Here is a 25,000-nt window from a genome sequence, read left to right as displayed (position 1 = left end):
CTCTTTCAGACATGAGCACAGCACCAGGAGCTCTCATGCTTTAACTGGCACAGCATGCAGGAGGTTTAATGGGCTTTGATGGCAGGTGAGGACAGTGGTAATCCTGGAAAAGACAATTGGGCTGGCTCTAAAGAGGACACAGTAAGTATTAAGATGGAGGACACCCTCAGGCCCAGCCACAACAGAGACAAACACCACCAACAAATGCTGCACCCTGATGTCAAAAACAAGATGCTGGGCTGAGAGACAAATCCACTCAGGGGACCAATGATGAGGCCGAACAGAGACACTGGTCATCAATGGATCAGATAAAAACTTCTCTAAATGAAGCTGGTGGGAGGGAGCAGCAGAGAAGACGAAGCTCTGAGTCAGCTGAAACACTGCTCTCTGTTTTACAGGGGCTCAGACTCACATGAAATAAACCAGTACTAACCTACATCTATGGCTGACTGACCTGGTAAGAGGTTTCAACTAGCATCTGCAAAGGAGCTTAAGCTGCTATAACATTTGTGAACAATGAGGCAAAGATGAAGGAAAGCTGGAATGAACAGAAGACGATAATACTGAAGGTGGTTCTTGCTCACTTGGTTCCAGGGGTCTGGCTTGGACTGAGTGATCCTGGCCTCTGGCTCCTTGTGAGTTCTCGTCATCCACATGAGGACTGGACACTGGGATCAGAATCTCTGTCTGATCATTTGCTCCCACTGTGAACTGAACAATGGTGTGGTCCAAGCTCTCCAGATCCACAAAGTCTCCAGACTCTCCTTCCAGACAGACGTCAGTGGAGCCCGTTCCTCTGTCTCCTTTGTCCTCTCCAGAGAGGCGCAGCACGCTCTCACGATGGCGTTTGGGGCTGCTCGTTCCATTGCACTGGGACAACGCCTCCTTTCTTTTCCTCTTCTGTTAGGGACGAAAACACAGAAACTTCACTTTGAGCATGAATTTCCAGGTTAACTCAAGCTGCTAGAGTGGGCAGAGAGTAACGTACGAGACCTTGGAGTGCCAGCGTGCTTCTGATTATTTGGCTGCAAGAAACAAAATAAGTCCAGCACTTCTCCCGGCGCCATTAAGCACAGGAAGAAGTGCTGGACTTCTTTTCTTTCTTCCATGATGAATAATGCAGCCATAACCACGACTAATCACTGCAACAATCTCAGTCAACCTTCAACAACATTCACCAACCAGTGCTGCATGTTCACTAAGAGCTGGGTCTGAGACCTCCAGACCCTTTGTCCCTCTGGGGACACAGAGGGTCAGGGTCAGGGTCAGGGTCAGGGTCAGGGTCAGGGTCAGGGTCAGGGTCAGGGTCAGCGTAGGTGCCTGAGATGATTGGCCGTATCTTTTTGCTTTATCTTGGTCCGTCTGGATGCACTCTGTGACGTGCTCACAGTGGCACATTGAAGTCTCGGCCCTGAAATACACACATGCTGTTTTTTTTCTTTCACCAAACTTCTAAAGTCTGGAGATCCAGCACCATGTTGAAGTACTTTAAGCCGAGAATCCTCAGAAAATCACCTTGCACCCACAGACTGTATAAAACATGGACGCAGACTCCCTGACGTCACCCGTCTGTTTCTGAAACGGAAAATGAAGCAGATCGGCTATAGCGGCCATATTGGTAGTGGCAAGGGCTTCGCCTACAGCCATAGGGTGCCTGTCGGTCACGTGACCATGAGCTGTGCCTCTGATTGGGCGAGCTTGATCTTCAATATTAATAACCCATGAACAGCTGAGTTAGAGAAAAACTCACTGAATGTGCTGATAGTAAAGTTATCGACTCAGACAGGAGACGTTTTCTGAACCAGGCTGTAAACAGGTTAATTTCTGCTTTGAAAACAGATTTTTTTGGTTTATTCTGTTTGTGACTTCCTGTACTTCCAGAGCCAGACTCAAGCGAACACTGGAGAAACAGCAGATTTTAGCACTTTTAGCATGTCTCATACTCTCAGACGGAGGTTGCTGCTGGCTTGCACCAGATGCTAGGTGAGTCCAGTGGTGTGGGATGGATAAAAATGAACAGTCCTTCATGTACAGCTTTCCTCGGGCTTTTGCTGATCTGTCCTGTACAGAATGAAACAAAGATGCTGCTCTTTTGGCAGAGTCTGGTTCTGTCTGGATGATATCTAATCCATGCGCTGGTGTCCGAGGCTCACCGTACTGTGTCGTACTTCCATCTCAGGGTCCTTCAACCTGTCCCCGATGCTGGCTGGAGAAAACTCATCGCAGCCTCCTGAACCTTCTGCAGGCTTCCAGCTCACAGACAGCCCACAATCTATAAAAAAGACAGAAACAATTACCAACATAAAGGCTGAACAGGAGAAAACTCCTCCTCATTTCAGGACTGGCTCATTTATTAATCTAAATATCCTTGGAATAAGGGAGCTAAGTAATCCTGAAGAGTTGATGGACTCCTCAGTGAATTATGGTTTCAGAGCGGCCCTCCCATAAAGAGAGCCGAGTAAACGTTAAACCGCCCTGAGGTGAAGGAGGAGAGAAAGGACCTGTCAGTAAGAAATCTGTGGCCTTGGCTTTGTTCTGGTTCTCACTGAAGGAGCAGATACACTTAGTGACAGGGAACTCTTACAAACACACTTTAAAAACACTGAAATGTCCCTTTTATTTTCCAGGACCTACTGTCTGTCTGAACTCACACGTTTCTACATTGAACAAAATGAAACTGAGAAATGAATTCTCTGTAAACTCTTTCATTAATGTGATCATCCACAGTCTTTCTGACACAATGAGCCGTGTCACTGTGGCACGGTGTCAGGTCAGTGCTTGTTTCAGGGTCACACACCTACAACTTCAGCAAACGTGTCGTCCTCTCCATTGTCATTGCCCAGTATCACCTCCTTGACGTCTGTTTGCTCCTCCTCCTCTTCTTTTTCATCAGCGCTCTGTAACCTCCTCCTGACCCTGGATCTGAAGACATGACAGGAGACACACCGGGTTTTTCTAACGGACACTCCTCTCATTTACAGCAAACCCACATCATGAGGTTAAAACTTCTCCCAGAGTCAAGGTAAACTCCAAGTTCTGAGCTGGTCACAAAATGCCCAGACTAACCAAACGTGGAGCAAAGGCAGAAACACGTATGACAGTCATTTCAGCTTTTTTATCGAAAAACAAAACCCCAGAAGTTTTGGTGGATTCACCAGGTCATTATTCACAAGTCCCAGCAGAAGCGTCACATTAGGCTGACCTGAGGAGTCTGGCAGTGTGGACACACTCCTTAGGCCAAGTGCAGGTTACACTGGAGGAAATAAAAATCTGTATTTGTATTGTAGAGTGTCCTTTTCTCTTTTATCATTATTGCTGAGTTTCTAAACACCCATCAGGGAAAGGCCTGAGCTCTGTAGGAGCAGAAAGTGGATTGGGCACTAACTTGTTAAAGAAGTTGTTTTACAGCGTCGTCCTACCTTTGAGCAGCAGACGAGGTCTTCTGGTTGCCTTTAGGAGTCACACTTTTGTTGTCACCAGTTTGGACGTCAGACTTCAGCCCAGACCTTGTTTCTCTGCAGATCAGAGGCTCGTCTCTGCTCCGTCGGCTCTCTCTTTGTGAGCTGGATGTGTGTCTACGATTCCCCATCATGGCTCTCTGTTTGATCTTTTCCATGTAATCCCTGCCCTTCTCTGTCTTAAGGACATCTTCCAGGACCACTTTGGGCTTCCTCCTGAAGGAAAAAACAGGAAAGCTGACATTCACAACCTTCGCTGAGTGGAGTCTTTTTTGCAACATTGAGCTTCTGCCGAGTACAGCTCCTTCACCGCTACGCCTCAAACTTTCTGTAGAGCAGCTGGTGGAGTGGGAGGGGCAGACATGTCTCTTTTTGTAGATAAGACATGTGTGGAGGCATGATAAGCTCTCCCCGTGTGCTTATGAGCACATGTATACGTCATATATGAGAAGGGATCCAAGCTAAACAAAGATTTAAAGGAAACAAAATCAATAAATCAAAACTCCTCTTAGCACAGCTCAAAAGAGCTGAATTAAAAACCCTGTGTTGGTAAAAACTTTGAGAAATTTGAGTCAGTTTGAGACGAATTTCACTGTAACTCAAACTATCGGTCATGAGATCAAAGAAGAGCCTTAGTTTCTGTGTCGTTTCTGTGAAGCATCGTTGATACTATTCAGCAGAACGGTTCATTAAATAACATCAAATAAAGTGAGAGGAAAGTTTTAAAATATAAGTGGACTTTTACAGATATTTGTTGAACAAATAAAACGTTTTCAATCAAAAACTTTACAACAAATGTTAACAATTAAAAATGTCAGCCCAAGATTAGCTTCAGGTGAAATTCCACCTTTATCAACCAAAAAGGAAGTTGAATAATTTCTGTCAGTTCTTTTAAGGAGTTAATATTTCACAAAGCCTCTAACTCATCACACCGTTACTACAACATCAGCATCTTTACTGTTTTCAGTTTTTCAAGTATGGCCAGATTAAAAATGCAGATCTCCAAATGTTAGATCTACTTTATTAACAGACTGATGACTGGATGATCATAACCCAGAGCTGTCTTCATTCATCCCTCTAGGCTTCTGTCTTTTCAATGAACCCGCCCTCATCTTGTTATAATGAAAATCAGAGGAAAATTAACAACAAGGATAAAAATATTTGCATCATAACAAAGCAGAAAGTTGTCACCAACAGACTGGATTTCAAGGTCAGTTTAGTCTGCGTTTACGGTTTCTCTCTAAAAAGCTAAAGACAGTTAAATTACGTCGTTCTGACTCTGACTCTGATGAACAGGACGGTTATCAGGTATCTTTAAGGTTTCATTAGATCCCTGAGCCTGCTTACCTGTCCATGACAGCAAGGCCATGATCAAACAGCTTGGATCCATTTCTGTGTAATGACTCCCAGTTTTTCAGTTTGCAGCCGGAAATTGCCGTCCAGGGTACCTGCTAACAACAATTCAACAGCACGAGAGAGACACAGAGAAGCCTCAGCCCTGCTCGAACCATAACATTTGTTCATGTGGTCAGACAGAGGGCAGGTGTGTTCTGTACCTGTTGTTCTAACGTTCCAAAGTCTGGTGAAAGACATGTGATTTTGAGTGGGTTTTCCACCTATAATTCACAGGATGGTTAGTGACCAGGCTTGAAGTACTGAACTCAATGCAGCAGTCATCAGATTATGAATTCTCAGATGTGCAAATAGAGAAAAGCAATTTTTCTGGGTTTTGAAGCATATTTTCAGGTGCAGCAATCGAGCCCAACAGGTAAGGAAGCAGTTTACATAATTGGAGCCAAACAATAACATGCTTATTCGTAGATGCTACAAAACAAATATGACTGAATAAGAGACGTGAAAGAAAATGGTTTAAAGAGTTCCTCCTTTTACATTTGGAAAACTACGGATCCCTGTATTCACACATGTATATCTGTTAGTCATTTCATTATTTTAAGTTTTATGGTACACAAAACATTTTGGAGCTTGCGCACATCTGTACATTGTTCTTAAGATTTGGCTGAATGAATGAATGACTGACTGAATGAATGAATGAATGAGTGAATGACTGACTGAATGAATGAATGAATGAATGAATGAGTGAATGAATGATGAGAATGGTGGTTTCAATAGAAAACTTTGTGAAGACATATACTCACTTCTGTTTTTAGACAGAAAAAGAACGAACTGCCTTAACAAATGGCAAAACAATCTATCATAACAATAAGAGTGGTTTGGTCAACAGCAGAGCAGCAAACATCAGCAATGCAGCAGCAGAGCAGCAGCAGAGCATCAGCAATGCAGCAGAAGAGCAGCAGCAGAGCAGCAGCAATGCAGCAGCAGAGCAGCAGCAGAGCAGCAGCAGAAAAGCAGCAGAGCAGCAGCAGAAAAGCAGCAGAGCAGCAGCAGAGCAGCAGCAAAACAGCAGCAGAGCAGCAGCAATGCAGCAGCAGAGCAGCAGCAGAAAAGCAGCAGAGCAGCAGCAGAAAAGCAGCAGAGCAGCAGCAAAACAGCAGCAGAGCAGCAGCAGAGCAGCAGCAGAAAAGCAGCAGAGCAGCAGCAATGCAGCAGCAGAGCAGCAGCAAAACAGCAGCAGAGCAGCAGCAATGCGGCAGCAGAGCAGCAGCAATGCAGCAGCAGAGCAGCAGCAGAAAAGCAGCAGAGCAGCAGCAGAGCAGCAGCAGAAAAGCAGCAGAGCAGCAGCAGAGCAGCAGCAATGCAGCAGCAGAGCAGCAGCTTTAATTAAAAGATGCTGATTGCGCTTTAGCTGTGATTTCTTTAGCTTTGATTCAGATCCTTCAACAACAGGAAGGTTTTCACTGACTGGGACACAGACCGAGCACAAAAAGCTAGCTTTTAGCACATCATTAGCAATATCTATTACTCCTGGAATGATCGAGCCCGAAAAAAGAAATGTGGTAAAATGAAACATCTGCACGGTGAAATGTCATGACTGTTCATTAGAGACACGTTTCACAGACAGGTTCAGCCATACCAGGTGGTCCTTGTTGGCAGGAAAGGGAATGGTCAAGGCTCTTCTTCGCTCCATCATGATCCAAGACTCAGGAAGGCACAGCAAACACACTGCAGGGCACAGACACAAAGTCTTACAGGAAGAGAAACTTTGGGATATCATCACCAGCAGAAAGGTCAGGTCGAGTCTGAATAGTCGTGAAAAATCCTTTTTATGGACAAATCTTAATGAAGACCGGGGATCTCACCTTTTCACAGATTTCACAGTTGATTAAAAACGGGATAAAGATGAGGAACAACACACAGACAGTGATTATTTGTCTCTAAACGAAAAGCTATCCGGATGAAACAACCCTTTATAAAAATCAGGTTTATTTTTATCTTTCTGTGAAAACAAAAAACTCTTCAAGCTAACCTTAGCATCGGCATGTAGCTAGCTCATGCTAACAATCCAGTGAAGGAAATAAAATCTACACTTCTTTAAAAATGAAGTTTCGCTCTGTGTGATCACAGCAGCATTGAACGGATCATCAGACCGTGTTTTTCACACCCTGCAAACAGAAGAAACTCATTTTATCCTGGTTTTATTTTGGACACTTACAGACGTTCCGTTTAGACCGGATGTGCACCAGGAAAATAAGTCCGGGGGAACACAGCGTGGAACGTTTGTTCCTCGGCTCTGTCGGGGTAAAACCTTACTCTGCAGATCGTGTGGAAACGTTCATCATAAAGTCTGTGGATGAAACATGAAAGATGAGAGGATGCATGTTCTGTAGGTCATGCCTCGGGTCAAACAAACATGTTGTTGGGGTTGAAAGTTCACGTCAGGGTAGAGGAACTATTATTACTGAGTGACCTACCACAAACATCAGCCCGTTTTCCACATGTACCCTAAGGACAGGTGTGCTGCCTCTACCTGGAGCCTGCATGTCTGGAAGCTGCATGTGTGATGAATGTGTCAGCACTGGATGGGCTGTATTTTAGTTTTCTGTGGGTGGTTAGAAATTATCGTCTGATTCAAGTATATTTGCTGATGTTTCCAGCTCCTGATAATACCCACACAGTCATGTTGGGTGTTTACCGTTTACCATCTGCTGCTGAAATATCTGAACTTCTCAAGAAATCCAAGTTATTAACGACTGAAATGTTACTTGTTGGCACTTGATCCACCTTAGCCAAAATCAAATACCTTTATCCTTCACATTGACAGAGTAAAGTCATCAGCAGATATTCTCATTTTTCATGTCATTTACTGTCCAGTAAGTTTATTCTCACTGTGAAAAATCCAACATAAAAACACGAGCTCTGAATGGAGAAGTGCTCCTTTCTTTAAGAAAACAACTGAAGTCAATGTCAACACAACACGATCCACGTTGTTTATTGTCAGACTTACAATTTACAGCACTACAATAATCCAAAACCAATCACAACCACCTTCATTATCAAGTTATTCCATAAACCAATATGCATGAATTCTGAAACCCACCTTAAATAATTCATCTCATTTAACAACAGTAGAACAGCAGCTACTCGTAAAGCTTCACGCCCATTTTCAATATATACACAGATTTATTTAACTTAACACAGTTTTCACACAGCAGGACAAACACTAAAACTTCTCTCAGGCACCACACAAACCTTCTGTCAAACCAGTACCACAAGGTTTTATAATTCAGAAAGGGAATCAACAGGAAACAGGTGAAACAGGAACGCTCAGTGAGGAGCTTTACGTCATGAGGAATGATGTGAGGTTGAAGGGAGGAAGATCACGGCGTACACCAGAGGTTAAAGATGAACGTCTTCTCACATAAAAACTGAGAGTCATATCTGAAAGGATGTGTTTTCTCAGCGTAAGCAGAGATTCAGATTTATTCCCTTCCTCCCATCAAGCTGTCACAGTTTTTTTCACTAAACACAACCTCACACAAAACACATTCTCAAGAGGGATGAAGGAACACATCTGGAGTGTTTGCTGGATAGATGGCCTCAATCCATCCTGATCTTCTGATTGGTCATCCTATAGATGATGCTGTCGTATCCTGGGTCCATGTTCCACAGGTTGTAAGCAATGGCGATGACAGCGAGGGCGAGAGCGATCATCAGCCACAGCACGATGTTGAAGACCACCGCGTAGTGGAAGTTGTATTTGTAGGCCAGGTTGTACGGACTGCCAGGGTTACTCTGCATAAAGAAAAACATGAGTAAGACTAACAGGGTGCATCTGATAAAAGACAGTTCATCAAAATTAAAGCAGCTAGTTTTAGCAGCATCCAATGAAAGAGGGCTACAGAAGCTAGCTCTGCTAATGAATTCATTTCACATCTAGCACTGCACTGATCCAAACCCATTTGTTCAACACGTTACAGCTGCTGCCTGTATACAGCTGGATGTTTTGTTGTTGGCTTGTTTGGAAGTTTCTCTGACAAACACTTACAACCGGTTTGGACTGCAGGATTGAGCGGGACTTCCTGGTCAAAGGAGCCTCAAAGGTCTTCACTGTGACCACCTCCACCACAGCACTGTTAGCATAGAGAGCGTACACATCCTCTGCAAACTGCAATTCAACAAGAAAGACGGATTAATTGCAGATATTGAATTGAAAACTAAAAAGCATCTGTTGACAAAAGCACAACAACCTTCAACTTACTTTTTGCAAAACAGAGGCCAGAATGGCAGAGGCATCGAGGTACTGGGGGGAGTCTTTGCCATAGACTCTGCTGAGCTCCTCCAGCCCAGACAACTCCAGGGAGTACAGGTCAGGGGAGTGGTCCTTCGCCAAATGTTTGTGCCTTAGCAGCTACAAGATGGGAAGCACAGGAAGACTCGTGAGTCCTTATTTCAAGAGACAAACCAGGTAAACAGGGATGAGGGATCCTTAATAGCTTACCAGGGCTGTAATATCATGCAAAACTTGGACCTCAGACAAAAAGAGCAGATCAGCCTGGAGAGCACAAACAGCAAAAATGTGGGAGAAACCAGATTAAAACATGTTCAGTTTGTTTGTTCAAATCCCAAGAATCCTGGACATCATGCTGCTCTGCAGTGTGAAGCAAATGATGCACACTGTGCGCAATAAAAACTCAGTCGTACTACTTCTGGTATGTGCCACTGTAGGATCAAAGCGATGGTGCAAAAAAAACTACGCTAGAAATCAGCATCCACATGACTCTGACTGCCGCTCCTTTGACTTCAAATGACAAGAAATTATAGACTCGAGGTTGGAGTGAGGTCATGCCAGACTTCTGCCTTCTACATGTGAGACAGAAAAACAGTCTGCCTTTTGTTGATTTTTTCTATTTGTTCAACACTGACCTCTACATTTCTGCTGAGAGAGTTCAGAGGCAGGGAAGCCAGCACAGAGCCATCCTGGGACAGACGAGCACGGATCTGCTGCAGGGTGACCGGCAGGTCCTCAAACACAGCGTTGGCTTTCCCCAGCATGTACAACCTCTGAACGACAGCATGAATCAGTGACAACGAGCCTCTCTCAGGGCCAGCACACAAACAATAAACTGATCAGCCCCACTTTATCTTCTGTACCTCCTCGCTGGGTGCCAGCTGCAGCACTACAGGTGTGTCCTCAGCAAAGAGAGAGTGTACGGTCTCTGCAACATTATCCAGTGTGAAGGGTATGGGCTGCAAAGACGAAGACAGACTTGTTAAGTCAAGTGAAACGTCTCAGTCTGGTGCTGTTAAAACAAGGTAAGTGTGGAGCTCACGTTCTCCAGGGGGTACGAGGCCACGCTCCGAGGCAGCTCCAGGCTGTCCACTCCTCTCACCACCACCAGTATGTTGGCACGGGGACGCTGGAACAGGGGGCCAGCCTTAAGGCCTGGCCAGGACAGATCCTGTACAAAACACTCAAACTGTAAGACAAAGGCTAGCGTAATAACGACATGACCCCAACAGTACTCTTTATGTGTTTTTCTAATCGCTAGAGAAAAAAAGCTGTGACCTCATTTGTAAGTTGAGATCTCCAAATCTCTTCCAGGTTTATCAAGTTTACCAGCCTCTGCTAAACATCCCACTCTGAGCTAAATGCAGCATCTTTTACTCCAGCTGACAACCGTTTCTGTCTGGGTTTGGGAGTGAAGGATGTATTGGTAAGGGCTTTAAAACCCATCTCCACATAAAACTGATGCCTTCTGCTGTCCACAAACATGAACAGTGAAAGTGAAACAAATGTTTGAAGGTACAGCCAAAGAGCTCCAACATGAGCTGAAAAATTCACAACTCATGTGAAACGGAGATGATATTCAAAGATAAAGACCCTGATCCCCCTGATTAAAAAGGCATTTTAACATAAAAAGGATAAAACAAAGTAGGGAGATTTTAAATAAAATAAATTTACCTCTTGAACAGAGAAGCCCATGGTTAAAGCCACGAGGTCAGGGATCTTCTCCCCTGAAACAGGCCAGTCTCCTTTCTGGAAGGACACAAACTCTGGAGCCTGCAGCACAGTGAGGCTGTCCCCATGAACACCTGGGAGAAACATCAGCAGACTGTCAGTCTCATAAAACACATCAGGAAAAAATCAGTACAAGTTAGAGGATTACATATTAAATATCATTAACAGACTTCATTGATTGAACACTGGGGAGCGTGTGGGAATCAGACCCAGGCAGTCCACTTTAAGATCAATTAGCTTCCCTACACTGGACGCACATTTTACTGCTCAACCAGGAATTTACATGATTCATCAGCAAAAGAGACTTTGAGAAAATTCTAACTTTAAAATGTATTAATTAGGGATGTTTGATACCACTTTTTTCTGAATAATACCAGTACAAATACTCTCACCATTGCAAGTACAACAGATACCACTGGTACTTTGGACACATGAAATTTTAATTAACAGCCACAGATCATTTTGAACAAAGACAGCACAGTCACTCATTAAGCCCAAAACAAAACACAAATGCCTCAGAGTTTACCGTTTGTTTTTAACAAATTAAGACAAGAAATAAAATAAGTTTGTTTTTCTCCTTGAGTATCAGCAGCCTTCACGAGTACCAATACTTTAAAATGTGGCTGGTATCAGCCCGATATCTACACTCACCCATCGTTGGTATTATCAGATCAAGCTGCAGCCAGAACTGAAGTCTTAATTAATACCAAGACACTAAATTTTTACCAGCTGAAAGGAAAACAACATCTTTTTACAATACAACGGTCAGTCTTCCAACATTCCCCCAAATAAAAGCATCATCTGACAACAATTGATGAAAGCAAGCCAAAAGACAATTCAGCATCATCAGTAACCCTGAAGCAAAAGATCCCAAACATCCACAGGGTGGCTACAGTGCTAGCCTTAAGCTAACAGCTGTTCATGGACGCGGTAATGAAGCTCTCAGCGGTGTGTTAACTTCATGATCTCAGTCCTCAGCTAGAGATGAATCCGTTTCAGAGATAACACGGACAGTACGGGCCTTGAACAGAGGGACAAACTCGTGACAGTGAGCTGATGATGATGTTAAAGCGGAAGTACGGTCACATGACCGACAGCTCTGTGGAAAACGGTAACCGTCTGAAATGAAACACGCTCGTTAACATGTTCCCACAATGAAAGAAATTCACACATTTCGAGCCTCAAACAAGAAAAACAGACGTTAGACACGATGGTTTCTAAATCCTGATGAACGGATTCGGTTCGCTGAGGTTAGCAACATGCTAGCAACATGCTAACCTCAGCGAACTCCGTTTCCAATCCACACATTGTTTAACACCGTATGAAGATCCGGAAACACAGAATTCAAACATTAAAAACTGTCCTTCATTCGGTAATAATCTGTAAGACACGGGCTGTTAACGGTTCGGTCGGTGCTGTGGCGGTAACGGACGATGCTAACGCTCAGAGCTCACTCACTGACAGACACCGCGGACCGATAACTCCTGACGGCGGGAGCGCAGACACGGCGCAGAAACAACAACACGCGCTGACATCCAGGAGTCCTCACCGTCACAGGTCAGCAGCAGGAAACTGAGCAGAAACGCTGCAGTGGAAATCACCTCCATCCTCCTGTCCGCCATCTTCGTCCACAGTGCAGCAATGATCAGCTGACCTGACGTCATCTACAGACGTCAACGTACTGCAAAGGCTTCTTCTTCGTTGGTGTTCATTGACGGTGTGCAGCTCAGGGATGTACTACTGCCACCAGCTGGACAGTATGATGAAGCAATGTAAATTAACTCAAAGAATCAAATTCTTACACGAGTAAAGGGTTAAAATAAAAAACAGAAGTGTGATATTTGTTGGCCTCAGTGGAACTAAGAGTAGTTGATTTTATTATGTACTTTAATGACATCCTGCTGGCTTTCATCTCCTCCAGGCTTGGTTACTCTGATATTACTCTCATGCACTCCTCATCTCCAGTAAAAGCATCCAGAGACCACAGTACATCCAAAGCAGCGCTGCCAGAATCTGGCTAAGGGTCTGAAAATATGAACACATCACCTCCTTTCTGAAAATGCTCCACTGGCTCCCCCTCCTCACCCATCAGTGCATCCACTGTCATGAACATGAACCTGGAAGGCTCAGGACACCCTGACTCAGTGTTTGGGCTGTGAGAATCTGTCTGCTGGACTGAACTCTTCTTTTAGATCTCAGTTAGCTGTGTGACACTCTCTGCGACCTTCACCTGAAACGTGGAACGAGCCTGTCCTTCCTCGTCGTAGTCAGCAGCTCTCGGTTGGACTCGGTAACACTCTCTGAACCCAGCAGCTGAAGGATGCTTTTGCAGATCCTCGGTGATAAATTTCAGTCTAAAAATAAGTCTTGAGATGATTCGTGAGACTGATGGTGATTTCAATGTGCTTGCTCATTTTATCAGAGCATTTCTTGGGACTTTCCATACACTGCTCAAGAAGAAGATCTGTCTTTTTCAGGTTCCTTTGTCAGCCTTGGGATCAGCTGAACTCCCCCTGAATTTTGGCGTGGCTCTTGGCAGCACAGATCTGTCATGAGCCCCTTCAGCAGCAGAGACGAAGCTGTTTACAAGTCACTCTGTCCCCTCTGCCTGGTGTCCCTCACGTTAGGTCAGGGTGGAGTCTGGTCCCTGGGGGTGTGTGTGTGTGTGTGTGTGTGTGTGTGTGTGTATGTGTGTGTGTGTGTGTTTGTGTGTGTGTGTGTGTGTGTGTGTGTGTGTGTGTGTGTGTGTTTGTGTGTGTGTGTGTGTGTGGGGGGGGTTAAATGAACGTGTTTTTAATTCAAGAGTGCAGGGTCTGCAGATGTCTTTAAATGGTTCAATCAATCAGTCTTTCTCTTACTCCCTCCATCACACACACACACACACACACACACACACACACACACACACACACACACACACACACACACACACACACTGACTCTTTCTGAGAACAATGAGACTTTATGATTCATTTCTCACCTTGATGATAAAGGAGGTCACTAAACTGATCAGACTTTGGTCTAACGAATCCCGTGTGATGAATCTTTTTTCTGTTTCCAGTGAAATGTTAAAAACACTGAATGCAGACTCTTGTTTTCCTGATGACGGAGAAACTCTTGTTATCCTTCCCGTGAAACTGTGATGAAAAAAGTGATGATTTTTTTATAGGACTTAACTCATGATATCTAATGAAAGTGTAAAAACCCCAGCTTCATTCAAAGCAGCAGCTGCCCGTCAGCTCCTGCTGCTGTCAGCTGGTTGAAAACTGGAGCCTGCTCCGTCAGATTAAAAACACGTGAAAATGGTTAGGCACAGGGTGTTTTTGACCAGAGGACCAATGACTGTGTATGTACACTGGAGGGCGCCACACACCTTCGATACAAATACACTTTGTCCACGAAAGCAGCCCAAGCGCCACAGTAAAGCCAGGCATATAGGTATATAAATGTGTGTGTGTGTGTGTGTGTGTGTGTGTGTGTGTGTGTGTGTGTGTGTGTGTGTGTGTGTATTTATAGTTGATCATAACACTCAGAGACATTCAGGAGTTTGTAGAGAAGCGATCAAATGGTTCATTTGTGGTTAAACTTCTGTCCTCAGCTCCACGTCCAGCTCCATCAAAACACAAAAAAGGCCCAAAACTGGAATTCTCTTGCACTTTGTATATTTATTTTAAAGCAACTTCTTTGTAAAATATAAATACAAATTATGAGATATTTTAATTACAAAGTTAAAACAAAAAATGAACACACCAAAAATTACTTTACTGCTGTAGCCTCCTTGTTATGTACAAGCTCTGTTTTATCAGAGTTTTATCAACATCATCTTAAAACTTTATGATACAAACAGTTTGTAGTTCATGTTAATTTACAGACTAAGCAGGAAGCAAAACTTTGACACTCAACTAAAAAAGGTAGAACAGAACTGCCCCTGAGGCTAAACCGGCGCGAAAGTCTGAGAAAGAAAACATCATGTGCTTCCTACAAACACAAAAACCACATTCAAGAGCTTGGCCTCAGTTTCTCCTGCTACACGAACGCTCACACAGCCGCTGACAACATAAATACAGCGGAGCGAGCGTCAGCACAACCAAAAACATCTCCATAATATCTTTAGTTATTTATATATATTTATAAATTTATACATATATTAATTTATAAAAATAAGACCATTATTAAGTCACAAATCTTCTGAAACTCAGATTTCAGATCCAGCAGCTCAGTCTGTCTGTACAGTGCACCAGAGCTGGTCCAAAGCGAGCTGAAAAGTGGAGCTAAGGGTCAGGGCTAAGGCAGAAAATCCCGTCCCCTGGATGCGGTCAGATCTCAGTCTGGGTGGGGCCCCCTCAGGAGTCAGGACGAGCCCAGCCTGCCAACAGCCTTCATTTTGTCCTTCAGTTTGTCGCCTGAGTGGTCCCAGTGGTCGTCCAAACACTCCAGCGAGGAGCCCAGCAGAGCGGCCAGCTCAGCGCTGTCTTCCACCAGGTCCAACAGGTCCTTGCTGTCGGGCTGGAAGCCCTCCAGCTCCTCGGGGCAGGAGAAGAGCTGGGACAGCGACGCCTGCCGGTAAAACTCAGCCTCGGCCACCGTTACCACCTCCATGTGAGGGAAGGCCTGTCGGAAACCGCGGGCAGACATCCTCAGCCGGCGCAGCACGTCCGACAGCAGCAGCCAGTTCCTCGGGCTGGAAAGGAACGTCGGGGGGTTAGGTACAAGAATCAGAGACCGAAGGTAAAATTCAGAAGGTGTGGTCAGGGTGAGGGTCAGGTAACAGTTAGGGTTAGGGTAAGGGTCAGGTAACAGTTAGGGTTAGGGTAAGGGGTAGGGTTAGGGTAAGGGTAAGGGGTAGGGTCAGGGTTAGGTAACAGTTAGGGTTAGGGGTAGGGTTAGGGTTAGGGGTTAGGGTCAGGGTAAGGGTTAGGGTTAGGGTTAGGGTTAGGGTAGGGTTAGGGTTAGGGTAAGGGTTAGGGTTAGGGGTAGGGTTAGGGTTAGGGTTAGGGTTAGGGGTAGGGTTAGGGGTAGGGTAGGGTTAGGGTTAGGGTTAGGGGTAGGGTGAGGGTTAGGGTTAGGGGTAGGGTAAAGGGTTAGGGTTAGGGGTAGGGTTAGGGTAACAGTTAGGGTTAGGGTAGGGTTAGGGTTAGGGTCAGGGTAAGGGTTAGGGTTAGGGTTAGGGTTAGGGTAGGGTTAGGGTAAGGGTTAGGGTTAGAGGTAGGGTAAAGGGTAGGGTTAGGGTCAGGGTTAGGGTTAGGGTTAGGGGTAGGGTAAAGGGTAGGGTTAGGGGTAGGGTAAGGGTTAGGGTTAGGGTTAGGGTTAGGGTTAGGGGTAGGGTAAAGGGTAGGGTTAGGGTTAGGGTTAGGGTTAGGGGTAGGGTTAGGGTTAGGGGTAGGGTAAAGGGTTAGGGTTAGGGGTAGGGGTAGGGGTAGGGTTAGGGTAAGGGTTAGGGTTAGGGTAGGGTTAGGGTTAGGGTCAGGGTAAGGGTTAGGGTTAGGGTTAGGGTTAGGGTTAGGGGTAGGGTAAAGGGTAGGGTTAGGGTTAGGGTTAGGGTTAGGGGTAGGGGTAGGGTAAAGGGTAGGGTTAGGGTTAGGGTAAGGGTAAGGGTTAGGGTTAGGGTTAGGGTTAGGGTTAGGGTTAGGGTTGTGGATCTGAGCTCACCCCTGGGACAGCGACACCTGGATGTTATAACACGGCAGCAGAGGCCGGTCCGAAAATTCGAACTCAAACACCTCCCTCTTATCATCCTCATCCTCATCCTCCGGGCCTGGGGGGTCGGCCAGGATGTCATAGACCCCGCCCTCTTCGCTGGATTCTGACACACACACACACAAAATGTTTCAGGAATGATAGAAAGGCAAGTCCAGGGTAAGCATCATCAATCTGGATAGACTAAACACACAAACAGACACACACACACACACACACACACACACACACACACACACACACACACACACACACACACACACACACACAGAGTCTAGATTAGTACTCACCACACACAGCACTGCCGTAGAACTCCCAATAAATCCCAGAGTCGTCATCTGAGCGACCCTGAAGGTCGGCAAAATAATCTGTGGGCAGAAGAGGAGAGGAGGAGAGACTGTTATTACAGAGGAGGAGAGGAGAGGAGAGGAGAGGAGGACAGACTGTTATTACAGAGGAGGAGAGGAGAGGAGGAGAGACTGTTATTACAGAGGAGGAGAGGAGGAGAGACTGTTATTACAGAGGAGGAGAGGAGAGGAGAGGAGGAGAGACTGTTATTACAGAGGAGGAGAGGAGAGGAGAGGAGGAGAGGAGAGGAGAGGAGAGTGTGTTTCTCAAAAGGAGGAGAGTAGGAAAGGAAGTAGGGAGGACAGGGGAGAGCTGTTACTAAAGGGGATCAGAGGAGGTGAGGAGAGGAGAGAAGGAGAAAAAACAACTGTCTCAGTTCAGAGCTGAGCTGTCAGGCATCAGACAAACCCCACACACACACACACACTCACACACACACACACACACTCACACACACTCACACTCACACACACACACACACACACACAGTGCAGCTGGGCTCGGTGCCAGCGCTGAGGCGTGGGGCGTCTGGCGTGTGTTTGGAGGGATTAACGGCGTCCAGATGAGCGGGACCAGGTGGAGGGAGGGCAGGGCTCCGCCGCTGCCTCTCTCCTCGCTCCGTCAATCTGTCCGCCATCGATCGTTTCACGCTCTTTTCAAAATTCAGCTCCATCTTCTGTCTGTGGAGGATGAATCTCCGCTTCTGGCCGTGAACTTACACCTGTTCATTTCACCCTGATCTCACTTCCTGTCTCTGCGCCTCCGCCAAAGCCGGCGGCGTGTCTCAGATAATGGCTTTTAGCTTGTTAGACGTTCATGTAATATTAAGCAGCTGGCTCCAGAGGAAGTGTGTGCGTGTGTGTGTGTGTGTGTGTGTGTGTGTGTGTAAGCTCATTTCCTCCTGTAAACAAACATTCAGATGACTCCTCTCAGCACACACACCGTGTAAAGACACATTCAGGCACTTGCACACACACACAGAGCAGTTTCCAGCCGGAGCCGAGTCGTTTCCGCACGTACGCTGAGCAAACACAGTTGGCGTTGCCAAGCAACCAGATCGAGCTCAGAGGCAGCAGCACGCAGCCCAGCCGGCTGAGACTCTCCGTCTAACAGGTGGTCGAGGAGGGAGGAGGGAGGAGGGAGGAGGGAGGAGGGAGGAGATGGACATGTCTCGCCACGGCGGTAGGGAAGAGAGGGATTTACACACAGCGACTCAGACCAAGAGGTCAGAGCAGAGAGCGCCAGGTTAACCCGGGAGCTGGGTTAACCCGGGAGCTGGGTCAGTCCCTGAACCTGGCACAGCTCATTCACGCTCTGACAGCTCTGCTGTCTAACAACAGTTTCTGTCTGCGTTTCATCCACGCCTCTTAAAGCCACACACCCCCTGACACCTGGTATTGTGCCAACAGGAAGTGGAGGTCAGGGTTGTAGTCCTGAGGTCCAGAGAAACTTTGACTTGGAAACCTGTGGGCTGTGAACAGCTGGGAGCCAGCTGGGAACTTACCGGTGAGGAAGCGCTCCATGCCGTCACTGTGGGTCATCCTCAGCAGACCCCGGCCAGAATACGTGGCGAGAGTGGGGTCAGCGCCGTAGGAGAGCAGGATCCGCACCACGTCCAGGTGGTCGTTCTCCACGGCGTCATGGATGGGCCTGGACACAGAGAATGGAGACCATGTGTGAGGAGCGCCATGAGGATACTCTTCTCAAACTTCAGGTCACGTGTGGCTGCTTCACTGCTTCACCCGCTGGAGTTTACAGACAAGGTGGCAGAGACTCTGACACCCACAAAAACTCAAAGAGCAAAACCTGGATTATCATTTACAGCAGAGGGTGATGAGTGACGGTGGAGCAGGCGCCAAACGGCACATTTTAATTATCCGTCCTTCCCCTTCCAACCCCCTGCTCCCTCCAACAGGAAATCAGTGCACAAGTGAGGTCTGCAAACTCAAGTCATGTGATTGATGACCGAGTCCCCGCGCGCCCTGACAGAGCATGTGTGTTGTCATGGTGCGGGGGACGGGTTTCTGCAGGCAGCCCGTCCCGTGACGGCGATGAGTGCGTGTTTACCTGGTGCCGTCCTGTGCGCTGCAGTTGATGTCAGCCCCGTAATCCAGCAGGTGCTGGACGATGCTGAGCCAGCCTCTGGCACACGCCTCGTGGAGAGCGCAGTAGCCGGCGTAGTCTCTGTGATTCACCTCACACACTCTGTTCTCCAGACAGTACAGCACCACCTCCTGGAAGGAGAGGGGAGGAGGGTTAGTGACCACGCCACGAGCACCGCCGGCGCCAACACACGGCAGAAAGAGCAGACACGTACGCAAACAGTCCCTCCTTCACACGTCCTGTGGGACGGAAATGAGGGAGAGATGAGTGTGTCCCTGTGTCAGGCAAACACACACACACACGCACACACACACACGTGTACACACTCACTCCACAATGCTAACGCTGGCGCCAAAACACATCGAGGAGACTAAGTGTGACTCAACTGTATTTAGCCTGCCAGATCCTGCCCCTGTGTGTGTGTGTGTGTGTGTGTGTGTGTGTGTGTGTGTGTGTGTGTGTGTGTGTGTGTGTGTGCCATGGTTGGGCCTTGACGCCGCGGTGGCAGCCAGTTTGGATGGTTGGGCTCTGAACACAGCGTAATGGAAGCGGAACAAAGAGATTTGATGGAGGCGCTTAAGAGTTGGACGCGTTTCCTGGTCTCGGGCTGTGACAGTTGGCCGTCCAGCTCTAAGTAGTCAGACTGGTTTTTATTGGACTGGAGCTGCGTCTGCTGTTTCTAACACAGAGAGGAGAGGGAGTCCGGCCATGTGTTGATATCAGGAGAGTCCAACTCAGAGTGTGTGTTTCAACACTGCAGGTATGTTTGTTCACTTTGGTGTGAGACTTAGCGTGGGGTCTGCTCAAACAGGAAAACAGCCATACATTTATTTATTTATTTGTTTGTTTGTGGATATACCTGACATACCCGCGGCATGACAACACACACTCAGACATCCAGAGACACACCAACGTCCTGTGCCGAGGGGAGGAAAGCTGCTCATCTGAACCTGGGGAATGACTCCAAACTTCCATTTCTATGCTAATTCTCGCCTGCCGAGAGTCCAAGTGTTTATCTCACCCTCCCTCTCAGTACAGGCTGGATGGAGGGGAGGAAAGGCAGCGAGCAGAAAAACAAACCGACGGAGGGATGAGAAGAGAAGCTAGAGAGAGGCAGAACGGGAGGAGAGCGCAGGCAACACCCCGACAGATGACAGATTAATGAATCTGTGGATGGGATCTGCCGGGCCGTCCTCTGGGCTGCAGCTGATAATAACAAGAGATGAAAGGCTGGGTGCTAGTGGTGGTGTGAAGAGTGTGTGAGTGAGTGTGTGTGTGTGTGTGTGTGTGTGTGTGTGTGTGTGTGTGTGAGTGAGTGTGTGTGTGTGTGTGTGTGTGTGTGTGTGTGTGAGTGTGTGTGTGTGTGTGGCTGAAGTTAGAGGAACACACAGAGGACGAGTGAGCCAGGGATAGAGAAAAAAAAGGGGAAGTGGAAAGAAGAATCACAAGTAAAAAGTGAGCAAGTGTGAGCAGGAAAAGAGTGTGAGGCAGAACGGGAGGAGAGACGCCAGGGTGAGGAGGGTGAGGAGGGTGAGGAGGAGAGGAGGAGAGGAGGGGGCCACGCTCCAACTGGTTTTCCCTCCCTGCCAGCTCCGTGTTTGTCTGCTGGAGAGACTGAGAGCGCCGAGCCCAGCTCCCTCTGGGGGATTCCACGCGCTGCGTGTGTGTGCAGGCGTGTGTCTGTCTGCGTGAGTGAATGAGAGCAAGTGTTAGAGAGACTGACGGGAGGGAGTGTTGATATGCAGCCTGCCTCAGTGTGTGTGTGTGTGTGTGTGTGTGTGTGTGTGTGTGTGTGGCTGTGTGTGTGTGTGTGTGTGGCTGTGGAGGAGGCGCAGCACTAAACCTCCGAAGCCGTGTTTAATATCGCTAGGAGAGAGCGAGGAGCTTAGCACGAGAGCCCTGGCTTCCCGCCACACACAGACACGCACACACTGACACACACACACACACACACACACACACACACACACACACACACACACACACTCCTCCGCAGTAAAATGAGACACCACCCCCTCCCCCCTCCGTCCTCTAATCCGCCTCTCTCGAATGCTTCCCTGCGCTCGCCTGCAATCAATGCATCACTCAGACATTTAACCCTTTGCAGAGCTGCTCGCTTGCTCCCAGCACACACCCCTGTGTGTGTGTGTGTGTGTGTGGGGGGGGGGGGGGGGGGGTACATGTAGTGGATAATGCATGAGCGACTCTCCCTGTGCGATGAACAGAATACGCGGTAAAGAGCGGGTGCGTGCCCAGACAAGGGAAACATTCAGATCAGTGCGTGACAATGTGTGTGTGTCTGTGTGTGTGTGTGTGTGTGACAATGTGTGTGTGTCTGTGTGTGTGTGTGTGTGATAATGTGTGTGTGTCTGTGTGTGTGTGTGTGACAATGTGTGTGTGTCTGTGTGTGTGTGTGACAATGTGTGTGTGTCTGTGTGTGTGCGTGACAATGTGTGTGTGTCTGTGTGTGTGTGTGACAATGTGTGTGTCTGTGTGTGTGTGCGACAATGTGTGTGTGTCTGTGTGTGTGCGTGACAATGTGTGTGTGTCTGTGTGTGTGTGTGACAATGTGTGTGTGTCTGTGTGTGTGCGTGACAATGTGTGTGTGTCTGTGAAAAGGTGTGTATGAAAGTGTGTGTTAAGGGTAGAGTAGATCATGTGATGTTGGTGAAGTGTGTTGGTAAAACAACTAAAAATGATCCTGAGGTCAGAAAGTGAGCCGCCTAGACCTCTGGGTGTGCAGGTTTTGGGACTGCAGACCTCTGGGTGTGCAGGTTTTGGGACTGTAGACCTCTTGGTGTGCAGGTTTTGGGGGACTGTAGACCTCTGGGTGTGCAGGTTTTGTGACTGTAGACCTCTGGGTGTGGAGGTTTTGGGACTAAAGACCTCTTGGTGTGGAGGTTTTGGGACTAAAGACCTCTTGTTGTGGAGGTTTTGGGACTAAAGACCTCTGGGTGTGGAGGTTTTGGGACTGTAGACCTCTGTGTGTGTGTGTTTGTGTCTGTAGACCTCTGGGTGTGGAGGTTTTGGGACTAAAGACCTCTGGGTGTGCAGGTTTTGGGACTAAAGACCTCTTGGTGTGGAGGTTTTGGGACTAAAGACCTCTTGTTGTGGAGGTTTTGGGACTAAAGACCTCTGGGTGTGGAGGTTTTGGGACTGTAGACCTCTGTGTGTGTGTGTTTGTGTCTGTAGACCTCTTGTTGTGGAGGTTTTGGGACTAAAGACCTCTGGGTGTGGAGGTTTTGGGACTGTAGACCTCTGTGTGTGTGTGTTTGTGTCTGTAGACCTCTGGGTGTGGAGGTTTTGGGACTAAAGACCTCTGGGTGTGGAGGTTTTGGGACTAAAGACCTCTGGGTGTGCAGGTTTTGTGACTGTAGACCTCTGGGTGTGGAGGTTTTGGGACTAAAGACCTCTGGGTGTGGAGGTTTTGGGACTAAAGACCTCTGGGTGTGGAGGTTTTGGGGGACTAAAGACCTCTGGGTGTGGAGGTTTTGGGGGACTGTAGACCCCCATTCTGGAGGTCTTGAGCTGTTGAAAGCTGGCCTGAGGTCTGTGAGTGATCTGTGGAGGTCTTGGGGGTCTGACTGACCCTGAGCCCAGGTTCAGGCTGTTAAATCTGGATCTGGGCGGTGAAATGAGCGTTATGAGATTTTAGCAGTTTGCAGGTTTGATAAATGGGGGGGAATGAGAGGGCTGACGGTCCAGCGCCCCCTGCTGGACTTTATCTCCAAAGAAGCTCAACATGTCAGGAATGATCCACTGTGGGACAGCTTCTTCCAGTCTGTGCTGGTCCGGTTCTTTCCACAGGTCAGGACGGTGAGACCGCTTTGGTCAAAGGTCAGACATGTTGGAGACAAAGTTCAGCAGAGCTGATCGTTGAAAGTCAGTTTGAATCACTTCAACTCCTCCAGTGAATCCACCAATCAGGTTTGGCCTTTAATTCACGCTCATAAATAGAGGTCGAACCGGGCGATTAAAATGCAATCGACTTTTTCCCGTTCCTCGGATCGTACACGGTTCGGGAAGAGGAAATCAGAAGTGCTTCATGTGAGGAGAATAAATTACAGATTGCACCTTTATCTGAGCCTTCAATGGGCAGAGCTGAGGGGCCCCGGCACGAGGGGGAGAGGGATGAAGACATCCGCAGAATCTCTGCTCATTACCATTTCAAATGCTGCGCGAGCGCCGCCGACGAGGGGAGACGGAGACGGAGACGGAGACGGAGAGTGGGCTTTGGTGTGCGGAGGCACGGCTCGCAAAACGAAACCAACATGAAATATGCACCGAGTCGGCCCGGGCGCAGCCGACATCACTGACGCCGCGCCACTCCTACATTACACACTGGTGTGTGCACGACACGGCTGTGTGTGTGTGTGTGTGTGTGTGTGTGTGTGTGTGTGTGTGTGTGTGTGTGTGTGTGTGTGTGTGTGTGTGTGTGTGTGCTTGTTGTCAGTGTGTAGGCTGTGAGAGTGTGTGAGAACATTGTGTGTGTGCAGGTGTGTGTGCAGGTGTGTGTGGGTGCAGACAGCGCGTGCAGCATATGGAGAGGAACACACCAGGATGTGTGTGCGTGTGCTTACTGGGTCATAACCAGCGTTCCTGTGTGCTCGCTCTGTGTGTGTGTGTGCTTGTAATCAGTATGCACACTGTGTGTGTGTGTGTGCGCGCACGTATGTGTGTGTGTGTGTGTCTCTCAGGCCCTCATATCTCTCTGCCTGTGTGTGATAAGCCCGGAGCTCGCGGCGCTAAAACACCAGCGTGAGACAAGCTCTCTGTGCGTCTACAGGCGCGTATGAAAGTGTGTGTGTGCGTGGGGCTGCATGCATAAATTGGTGTGTCTCTCTGCGCACGTCCTTGTGTGTGTAAGTGCTTGTTTGAGTGTGTGTGAGTGTGTGTGGGAGCCCCAGGGGTCTGCCCCAGGCTTATCACACACAGGCAGTGAGAGACGAGCTTCCTGCGAAAGAGAGGAGAGAAAGAAAGGGAGGGAGGGAGGGAGGGAGGGAGGGGGAGGGGAAGGCGGGGGTGTTGTTTGCGCAGCGGTCAGCGCCTTGTTTGTGTAGTCTCAGGTTTTCTCCTCCCTCCCCTCTCCGCACGCCGAGCGCAGGAAGGAAAAACGCGAAGGGAGAGAAAAAAAGGAGAGGGAGAGACGCATAAATCAGAGACGAGCCAGCTTCTCCCCGGCACGGCTGACTGAGCCCTGCTGCTGCGCTGCGCCCTGCGCGTGTGTGTGTGTGCGTGTGCGTGTGTGTGTGTGTGTGTGTGCGTGTGTGTGCGAGAGAGAGAAAAACAGCCGCCGCCGCTGCTAACCACAGTCACCACGGCACATTAGAGGGCCATTAGAAGGCGATTATACTCCCAGTGCTTACCTCTCATTCACACTGCTCCGTCTCCCTCTCTGACTCACACACTTCACACATAATCACACACACACACACACACACACACACACACACACACACACACACACACACACACACACACACACACACCTAATCATCATAAACGTGAACAACAAACACACACAACCATAAAGCAACCGGTTAATGAGCAACAAAAGACACACACACCTATTTACAGTTCTGTGAAGATACCTCTGCTGGTGATAAAAATGATCAGGCACACACACACACACACACACACACACACACAGATCAAAGACAGGTGAGAGGTGGAGTGGACGCACACACACTCGAGCACACACAGCAACATATGCAGCTCAGGTGGTGATAAATAACACAACGATCAATAAATCAATTTTTAAAATCTGTCAACAAGCGCGGAGAAACGATGAGGCTGAGGAACGGAGAGAAGGAGAGAAGGAGAGAAGGAGAGAAGGAGAGAAGGAGAGAAGGAGAGAATGAGAGAATGAGAGAAGGACAGAAGGACAGAAGGAGAGAATGAGAGAAGGAGAGAAGGAGAGAAGGAGAGAAGGAGAGAAGGAGAGAATGAGAGAAGGAGAGAAGGACAGAAGGAGAGAAGGACAGAAGGAGAGAAGGAGAGAAGGAGGAACGACTCA

The 25,000-nt window shown here is 47.8% G+C and overlaps 3 protein-coding genes across 5 annotated transcripts in view; all 3 read right to left on the bottom strand.

Moving 5' to 3' along the window:
* Positions 1-7,017, bottom strand: part of LOC141808596 (uncharacterized) — an 18,275-nt gene extending 11,258 nt beyond the window's left edge. Inside the window, exons 1-8 of the mRNA XM_074695263.1 lie at positions 6,844-7,017; positions 6,451-6,539; positions 5,015-5,074; positions 4,806-4,909; positions 3,420-3,674; positions 2,798-2,922; positions 2,154-2,272; positions 585-900 (exon numbers count right to left, since the gene is read on the bottom strand). Coding sequence (XP_074551364.1) covers positions 585-900; positions 2,154-2,272; positions 2,798-2,922; positions 3,420-3,674; positions 4,806-4,909; positions 5,015-5,074; positions 6,451-6,507 — 1,036 coding nt within the window. The 5' untranslated portion in view covers positions 6,508-6,539; positions 6,844-7,017. The remainder of the gene's footprint in view (positions 1-584; positions 901-2,153; positions 2,273-2,797; positions 2,923-3,419; positions 3,675-4,805; positions 4,910-5,014; positions 5,075-6,450; positions 6,540-6,843) is intronic.
* A 766-nt stretch (positions 7,018-7,783) lies between these two features.
* Positions 7,784-12,514, bottom strand: atp6ap2 (ATPase H+ transporting accessory protein 2). Its single transcript, XM_074694152.1, has 9 exons — positions 12,386-12,514; positions 10,780-10,910; positions 10,148-10,276; positions 9,969-10,064; positions 9,741-9,878; positions 9,316-9,369; positions 9,076-9,225; positions 8,863-8,982; positions 7,784-8,609 (listed from the first exon to the last, which is right to left on the bottom strand). The coding sequence occupies exons 1-9, from the start codon at positions 12,498-12,500 to the stop codon at positions 8,415-8,417; spliced, it is 1,128 nt and encodes a 375-aa protein (XP_074550253.1). The 5' UTR covers positions 12,501-12,514; the 3' UTR covers positions 7,784-8,414.
* A 1,975-nt stretch (positions 12,515-14,489) lies between these two features.
* bcor (BCL6 corepressor) overlaps positions 14,490-25,000 on the bottom strand; it is a 39,726-nt gene continuing 29,215 nt past the window's right edge. For all 3 annotated transcript variants that reach the window (XM_074694461.1, XM_074694462.1, XM_074694463.1), the window contains 5 exons: positions 18,949-19,115; positions 18,386-18,531; positions 16,824-16,901; positions 16,486-16,639; positions 14,490-15,517 (listed from right to left, as the gene is read on the bottom strand). In XM_074694461.1, the coding sequence (XP_074550562.1) occupies positions 15,187-15,517; positions 16,486-16,639; positions 16,824-16,901; positions 18,386-18,531; positions 18,949-19,115 (876 nt within the window). In that variant the 3' untranslated portion in view covers positions 14,490-15,186. The remainder of the gene's footprint in view (positions 15,518-16,485; positions 16,640-16,823; positions 16,902-18,385; positions 18,532-18,948; positions 19,116-25,000) is intronic.

The sequence above is a fragment of the Halichoeres trimaculatus genome, unplaced genomic scaffold, assembly GCF_033239565.1.
Source record: "Halichoeres trimaculatus isolate MK-OKI-2021-1 unplaced genomic scaffold, fHalTri1.1 fHalTri1_scaffold_19, whole genome shotgun sequence".
Lineage (NCBI taxonomy): Eukaryota > Metazoa > Chordata > Actinopteri > Labriformes > Labridae > Halichoeres > Halichoeres trimaculatus.
This window is presented reverse-complemented; position numbering and strand designations above follow the sequence as displayed.

What these genes read in the sequence shown, in the direction of transcription:
- atp6ap2 (XM_074694152.1), bottom strand. Translation starts at nt 12,500, where the DNA reads ATGACGTCAGGTCAGCTGATCATTGCTGCACTGTGGACGAAGATGGCG. An exon ending in CCTGCTGCTGACCTGTGACG is followed by an intron (nt 10,911 to 12,385) that starts GTGAGGACTCCT and finishes TGTTTCTCCCAG; the next exon opens with GTGTTCATGGGGACAGCCTC. An exon ending in TGCATGATATTACAGCCCTG is followed by an intron (nt 9,226 to 9,315) that starts GTAAGCTATTAA and finishes CCCATCTTGTAG; the next exon opens with CTGCTAAGGCACAAACATTT.